The 8444-nt window shown below is 33.8% G+C and overlaps 1 protein-coding gene and 1 pseudogene across 1 annotated transcript in view; one reads left to right on the plus strand and one right to left on the minus strand.

Annotated features, from left to right (window-relative positions):
• The window catches only part of LOC118836678 (probable small intestine urate exporter), a 107122-nt gene extending 104784 nt beyond the window's left edge, over positions 1-2338 (plus strand). Inside the window, exons 10-11 of the mRNA XM_036743900.1 lie at positions 1371-1461; positions 2198-2338. Coding sequence (XP_036599795.1) covers positions 1371-1461; positions 2198-2338 — 232 coding nt within the window. The remainder of the gene's footprint in view (positions 1-1370; positions 1462-2197) is intronic.
• A 3811-nt stretch (positions 2339-6149) lies between these two features.
• Positions 6150-7240, minus strand: LOC118836679 (annotated as a pseudogene).
• Between the last annotated feature and the right edge of the window lie 1204 nt (positions 7241-8444).

Genomic DNA, 8444 nt, shown 5'->3' on the forward strand with positions numbered 1-8444 from the left:
TAAAGCAATGCTGGAAACTGAAAATATTAAATAAATAATAATAATTTTTTTAAAAAAATATATAAAGTGACTGCTTTACTTGGCCACAGCTCCAGTTACAGCATAGAATTAGTTTCAAGAATTTACAGGAAATTGGTACTTTAGAAACTAATATAAAAAAGGAATTTATTATTATGTACAGTTGCAGACCAGCAAAACAAAGCAAAGACGTGCACACAAAACTAACTCTGACCAGAAATTGAATGAGACTTCAGATTGCTATTTGGGGATCCCAGGAATTAATGCTGAGGTTACTGCAATTAGTCAGGAGTGTCATACAGTCAAGAGCTGCAATTGTTTACATGTTGAGATGGAGTGAGTCAGAACATGGGGAAATTGTAGGCTACCTGACTTTGCTTATGTTTAGAGTCATTACTTAGCATAAGTTACTCCATATTGACCTCCTATCACTTATAACTATATCAAATAATATATTTTAAAAACTATAATTATCATAGAAAGGGAATGATCATGGAGATAAAATGGATGGGATCAAGGACACAAGTAAAGGGTATAGCTTTAGCAAAGAGAAGGGATATTATTGTCTGAGACAAGAGAAAAAATGAAAGGGATATAGAAATCTTTAGGTGGATCATGAGAGTGGAATAGGAAAGATAAAGTTTCAAAATGATAGCATTGATATTCTTACAAAAATAAAAGGAATGATTATAAAGAAAGGATATGAGTAAGGCTTATTTCCAGATGGAGCCTAATGATGTGGCTGACATATAAGAGTGTTATCAAAAGGGTTATCTCTGACCTCAGAAAACAATATTTTGATAAATAAATTTTGAATGAATTCCTGAGTTACACCAAGTTTTTTTTCAAATGGAGAATCTATTGCACAGGTAGATAAAATGACTATTTAAAAAACTATCACAATAATTATATACTCTCTTTGAGTGTTTCATGGTTACAGGTGGGGTCAGGAGTTTTGGACAGGAGTTATCTTGTGACCTGTGTTTCCCACAATACTACTATTAAAGCCCATTTGTCTATTTATGCTATGTGGTATCAAAGCAGAGTCCAGGAAGGCAGGAAAACCCATTAGAATAGTAGAGCTCTGTGATGAAGCCTGATCCAAATATTATCATCTTAAACTGAACAACTGGAGACTCCAATATTTATCTGAGAGTAAGTGGGAGTAGAACACAGAAAGACAATCCATTCACAGCCTGACTATGCATAGGATGGTGCCTTGCATATAGTAGGGGAACCAAGAATTTTCTCTAAATATGGATGGAGTATTAATTGCTTTTTTTGACAATATGGATTAAATGCTTTTACTAGAATAAGTGAGACTTTGACATGGGACATCTTTCCTCTAACAGATATAACAATTTTCTCAATGGACTGTCTAATGTATTTGCATTACTACCTCAAATCCTAGTTCCTACTGTTGTTGGATTTCTCACTGGTCAGGTAAGATATTTGCTTTCTAAAATATTTATCTTCTACCTAGGGCAAATCTATTTAAAAGATTAACAAAGTGCCAGAAGATGAGATTGGTCCAAAATGCATAAGACTGATTTGCACTTTACCATGATGAAGAAAAGAGGCTAGAAATTGTTAATGTTATTTTTATACTTGGGTAAAATGAAATTTTCCATCAAGGGAATGAAGTTGTTGGTACAAGTACTGCCAGAGCCTGATGAAAGGGACAATGCTATTGGGCCTCATAGTAGAGTCTAGATAGATTTCACCTTCACTTAGTCCTGCTTGAATGTGCTTTTCACAGGGCTCATTCAATTATATTTATTTAGACATCCATCCCAGTCAGGTAGCATTTAATCACACCAAGGGCAAATGAAGGAATAAGCAAAGAGAGAACAAGAAGAACTTAATAGTGCTTACAGGAACAATGCTTACAAATCTTTCATTCGTACTATATGAAATTCATGAAAATGACCTAAAATAATCCATCATTGCATAAAGAAAATTGCATACACTATCATCTTTGAAAGTGCCCTTGCACTGCATCTTAATTTTGCCCCATTATACAATGAAAATGACTTTTGTCAAAATACAGAACGGCAAAGCAAGAGAAATGTTTAAAGGCTCCAGGGAGTCTCACACATTTTTATAGACTTAGCTAATTGTGAGCTAAGGAGATCTGAAATATTTTAGACTGATGTTACTCTGACTTTTGTGCCCATAGGATTCATTAAATGGATGGAAGAATATCTTCTTTCTGTCAGCTGCAATTATTTTAATAGGGGTGATCATTTTCCTAATCTTTGGCCGTGCAGAAATCCAGGACTGGGCTAAAGAGAGAACAAACACAACAACCCACTTCTGATGTTCTGAAAATAAGAACTAGAATTCAGTTCTATTAAAAATATCTTTCATAATAGGATGTTCATTTCTTGTAATTTTCTTTTTTTTTAATTACTTGATGTTGTACTCCCCCAAATGCTTCTGTCTCCAATTTTGGCTCTTAGAAATGCTAATCACATAAACTAAAGATACCCTCCAAATATTTCAAAGACTACATATTCCATCCTCTTATTCTAATTGGATTATTATTAAAGTCTTATGCCCCTATTCCATGGAATAGAGCTTCAAGAATGCTTTAAATTAATTAACTTAAGAAGGACAGAATCTCACAACAACTGGCAGAATAGTACTTTTGATGCTTCAAGTTTATTTAGGTGTTCATTCTCTGTAGTCGTGAAGATTTCTAGCCATTCATAGCTTCTCATCCTGTTCCACTCAATAAGATTCTCCCAAAAATATTTGACAGGAAGTAAATACTGTGTTGGGTGGGTGGATTCTTATTCTAGTTCTCTTAATATCTGTTCATACGAATGGAAACCTATCTTTTCCCTGTCTTTTGCCCTTCAATCTTGTTATATGACATTTTCATCTCCTTTCTTTATCATTTATCTCTTTGGTGGCATGATTTGTCCAGGGTAATTCTTTTTAGAAATATGATAAAGTTTCCACAAGTCTATAATGTTCATTTCTATTATCCTTTATCTGACCTGTTACTGTTTGGAACATTTGAAATTCCATGCATTACGCAGAAACCAGATCACCAAAATACTACTGTTTAAAAATGTTTTTTGTGTCAACAAGAAGCTTTGGATCATTAAAAAGGATTGCACAATTTCTCAAATGTGATCCAGCCAGTTCTTATCTTCCTACAAAATGTTTTTTTCTTACTCTGAATTTAAATATAAAAAACCACTTCCATACAAATAGCAAAACATGAAAAGAAGATTCTATAGGAAATTGTGAGTCTCCATTTCAGGCTGCATTCTTATTTTCAAATATATAATAAAATTCTATCTAGTACTGTTTCTGTTTTCTGTTCAAAACTGACTTTCTGTCATTCTGAACTTTTGATTTTTTTCTATGAATTACAAAAATTAGATTGTAACTAATGTGAAAATTTGTTTAATGTGAATGTATATGTAGAATCTATATCAAATTGCATGCTGTCTTGGGGAGGGGGAAAGGGAGGGAGATGGAGAAAATTGAAAACTCAAAAGCTTATGGAACTTAATGTTGAAAACTAAAAATAAATAAGTTAATTTTAAAAATATATGATTGGCTCTTTTTTTGGCCTCACTGTTGCTACTTTCTTTTCTACAAAACCCCTCAATAAAAAGACTGAAAAACAGAGAAAAAGAAAACCTTTATAACAAATAAACATAGTAAAGAAAAATGAATCCAAACAATGGACATATACAAAAATCTTTGTCTTGACACTTGACACTATCTCTGTCAGAAGTAAGAAACTACATCATGAGTGCTCTAGGGACGAGGTTGGGCAATATATTGATTAGTTTTTAGGACTTAAAATGTTGTTTTCTAGTACATAACATAAAGTCTTTGTTCAACATATAAATACCAGGGAAAATAATAAGAGAAATCTGTCCAACTACATTGCATAATCTGGACAACAATCATTTGTGATTCACTTTTTTACCCATTTAGATAGGTCAAAGCAAAGTCTTTTGAGGCATTATGCATCTCATATAAGAGGAAGGACATAAACAAGCATTTCTTTACCCCTATGTACCAGCAGGCAGTATTAAATTCTTCACAAGTATCTCATTTGATCCTCACAACAACCCTGAGAGGTAGATGCTATTTTACCAATTAGCAAATTGAGGCAGACGGTTAAGTGACTTTCCCATGTTCCCAAATTAGTGTCTTAGGCTAGATTTGAAATCTGGTCTTCCTGACTTTAGGCCAAACAATGTACATACTGTATTATCTAACATACTCTAATGCAATAGGACTTGTAGTCATCACAGTGACATCTGCAAATATGGACATCTAGTAAACCTTACATTTTTGTTTTTTTTTTTTTTTTTTTTGTAGAAGGGGAAAGGCAGAGCGAGTGGGGTTAAGTGACTTGCCCAGAGTCATACAGCTAGTGTGTCAAGTGTCTGAGGCCAGATTTGAACTCAGGTCCTCCTGGCTCCGGGGCCTGTGCTCTACTCATTGCACCACCTAGTTGCCCCAAACCTTACATTTTGAAGTAGTCCTTTCAAATAAACCTTGTTTAGCATTGTCTAGGTCAGATTTTCTTTTTTTTTTTTATTGTACTGGCATATACTCAGTTCTTAAAGAAAATCAAAGGACAAATCAGCATGACATACCTTAGAACAGTGCTCAAGAAGGTACCAAACATAGCTCCTAGGGCAGCATTCATTTGAACAATAATTTGTGAACATGCTCCTTTTACCATGATATGTAATTTTCATTGGAAATTGGTACATTGGTACACTATATTGGTACACATAGTCCCAGATCTATTATTTAAATAAATTTAATTGCAACACCTGAATTTAAAACATGAAGTTTTTAGATGAATTCTATAATGTGCAAGTGATTTTCCTTGTAGTCAAGTTATATTTAACTGCTCATTCAGAAAGTTTTATTTAAAAATTATGTTTACAATATGCAAGAGGCAGTAGACATCTTAGCTTCAGTTGCATTTACTTATATAAAAGTACTTAATACTTAAGAAAATACTAATACTCATCTTTATTCTTAATATTTATATTTGGTTATTAAAATCTACAATTGGCACAGAAATAATAAAACCAGATTTTTACATAATTATAAAATATTTTCTAGAATGAAATGAAATTCTTGCCATTTATGAAAAATACAGATTAAAAACAAAAACAAAAATCTTTAAAACCCAGTAACTGTGGAGGTTGAAGAAGGGAAGAGAGAAACATGGACAACAAGCTATTCCCATTTTCTTCCTCCCAAACCTCTAACACATCATATGAACCATGGTTTTCAGAATAGCCTGTAAAACCCCAACAACCCTCAGAATTGTCTTCACTGGTTTGAAATAATTCCACTAAAGACTGTATTGGTGAACTACTTTTTTCTTCTTTTGTAACAGGAAATTCTGTTTCATTCTTTAAATGTAATTTAACATTTTTATTCAGACTTCTTTTTTTTGTTGTTTCCTAATACTATTTTGATCTTTCAGTGCAACTTCCCTCACAGTAAACTATCTGTACTTTTGATGTCCGCTTCTTTGGGTTCTTCACCAGGATGAATATGGGATATTGTCTTCATTTGACCTGTAGGTTGTTCTGGTGAATTGCTAAAGACTCTAAGACTAGAACTTTTACCATGTGGGGAACTACCACCTTTTTTCTGACACGTATGTGGAAAAGTGTGTTATCTGGCTTTCTTAATAGTTGAGAAACATTTTTATTTGTTTCATCAAAATCAGAAATGTATATAAATGTTTCTAGGATATATGAGCAGCATTCTGTTTTTAGTTCTTCTAAGTCTTTGCCATTTATAGTTCCTTTATGCTCTGAAACTTTAGGAGTATATCCCTGCATATTTTTATTATTACAATTATGAATTGTACCAAACCTAGCTTAATGTCCTTCACTGGATTTATTATATTCGACTTTCAATAGTCCAAATATTGTCTGAATTTTAAGTACATGGACTGCATGAAGCAAATGCATTTATGGGCTCTGAACTGAAGGCAACCTTCTATGAAGGATCCCTATTTTCTTGATTTTGGAAATCTTATTTTATCACCTGCTTGGTAGTATTTCCCCGAGAGTCATTTGCCAAAACAGTTCAGTTCCAGTTATTTTTTCAGGTTCATTCCTTTAGAAAGTATTTCCAATGATGGGGGCAAAAGATCCAATACTGAATTTTACTCTTCTGGATATATTTCTTTTGTATTCTACAAAGCCATAAACCAACTTGGATATGATAACATCAGCAACTTGATGCTGAGTGCTTCGTGCAGTTTCTATGTTGTCCACTTAGAAGATGGGCCTGGAGTGCCTCATATCTCTGGGAGCAGCATTCGCAGTAGCCCTTCTTCTTGTTCTTTCTTTGAGGTGGGGATGTGCTGCAGGGCAGTGCCTTTCATCTGCTTCACAGCCCATTCTGTTCCTTTGTTTAGCTTGTGTTTGTTTCAGTAGACTAGGTAGAATACACATTTTATCCAAATCAAAAGGACTGCAGGTCTAAGGAACTGAATAGTTTATAAAAGGCATATTAGACAACTGAAGGTAAAATGATCTGTAACAGTGGTGTGAATCTTCCACCTTTACAAATGACTTTTTGAGCCTTCTTGTTTTTGTTTTCTGAATGCCTAATCATTTTCCCATCTCTCTTAGTGATGTGCTTGATTTCTTGATCAAATACAATTCTTTTTTCTTTTGTCCAATAAATTTTTTAATTTCAATATGAAGAACTTTTACTCCCCAGGATAAAGCATTTGACAGGATGCTGTTTGAAGGAATGAAATCATCTTCCTTGGTAGCTTTTCCAACTAATAATTTTCCTCTGTTCTTACATACTGCATCTGGAGTCTTGAATGAACTTCCATCACAGGTAGGATGAAGTGAAGTACTTCCTCCTGTATATGTTGATTTCAGACTTGGGATAGGAAAAATACACCCCAATGTCTGAGCATATTTTTCTTCCTTTTTATTTAAAATGAGGTAACCAACATCTTTGCTGAGAAATTCTCCAAATCTCCCTCCTAGTTCCTTCAGATCATTTTCCAGTGTTTCAGGATCACAATAGATGACAAATCAAGAAAAAAAAAACTTTCCCCCAGAGTGGCTTATACTTAGACATTTTTGTTTTGTCATCATTTTTTCAAAGTTTTCAAAAATTGTCTATTTTTCTCTTTTTTTATATGGATCCCATCTGCTGGATGATGGCCTTTGCTGCAGATCCTCATGGTGTGGGCTTTTCTGGCCTCAGCACAGCACTCCACATGTTAAGGCAGTCTCCCACAGGGCTCCTCCTGTTCTAGCTGGGCTGCCTCTTGGGGCAGGAAGGCAGCAGGCCAAGTCAGCCACTTCCATTTCCTAGTCAGCTTTTCTTTCTTCATATAATTTTATTTATTTGCTTCTTTTTAATTTTCAACATTCACTTCTATAAGATTTTCATTTCTAAATTTTCTCTCCCTCCCCATGATGGTATGCAATCTGATACAAGCTATACATGTACAATTATATAAAACATTTTCACATTAGTAATTTTGTAAAGAACAATTATAACTGGAGCATGGGGGGACATGAGAAAGAAGAAACAAAACAAACAAAAAGAGAGAGAAAAAATAGTTTTGCTTTGATCTTCATTCAGACTCCACAGTTCTTTCTCTAGAATTGGATAGTATTTCTCCAATCAATAATGATTTGGAATTTTTTTTCATATGGCTATAGATAGCTTTTATTACTTCATATGAAAATTGATCATATATTTGATCATTTATCAATTGGAGAATGGCTCTTATTTTTATAAATTTGACTCGGTCATTGATATGTTTGAGAAATGAAGTCTTGAGAGAACTTCAAATTTTTTTTTCACGATTAATATTGCTAACTTTATTTTCCTCCATCCTATTCCCCTGTTTATTCTATTCTCTCTCTCTTTTCACCCTGTCTCTCCTTCAATGTGTTTTGCTTCTGACTACCCCCTTCCCCAATCTGTCTTCCTTTCTTAAAAAATCTTGAATTCCAAATTTTCTCCTTCCCTCCTCTTTCCCCCACATTGAGATGCCCTCATTGAGAAGGCAAGCACTTTGCTATAGGTTATACATGTGGAAGACATATTTCCATATTAATTGTATTTTGAAAGAAAACAGACTAAAAATTTAAAAAAGTTTAAAAAGTCTGCTTTGATCTGCATATAAACTCCATAAGTTCTTTCTCTAGAGAGTGAGGGCATTTTTCATCATAAGTCCTTCAGAATTGTCTTAGATCATTGTATTGCTGAGAAAGCTAAGTCATTTAGAGTTGATCATCATACAATATTGCTGTTACTGTACAATGTTCTCCTGAATCTGCTCGATTCACACTCTATCTGTTCATCTAAGTCTTTCATTTTTTTCTGAAAGCATCCTGATCAATTCTTATAGCACAATGGTATTCCATCACAAC

Source organism: Trichosurus vulpecula, chromosome 2, assembly GCF_011100635.1.
Source record: "Trichosurus vulpecula isolate mTriVul1 chromosome 2, mTriVul1.pri, whole genome shotgun sequence".
In the NCBI taxonomy this organism is placed as follows: Eukaryota; Metazoa; Chordata; class Mammalia; order Diprotodontia; family Phalangeridae; genus Trichosurus; species Trichosurus vulpecula.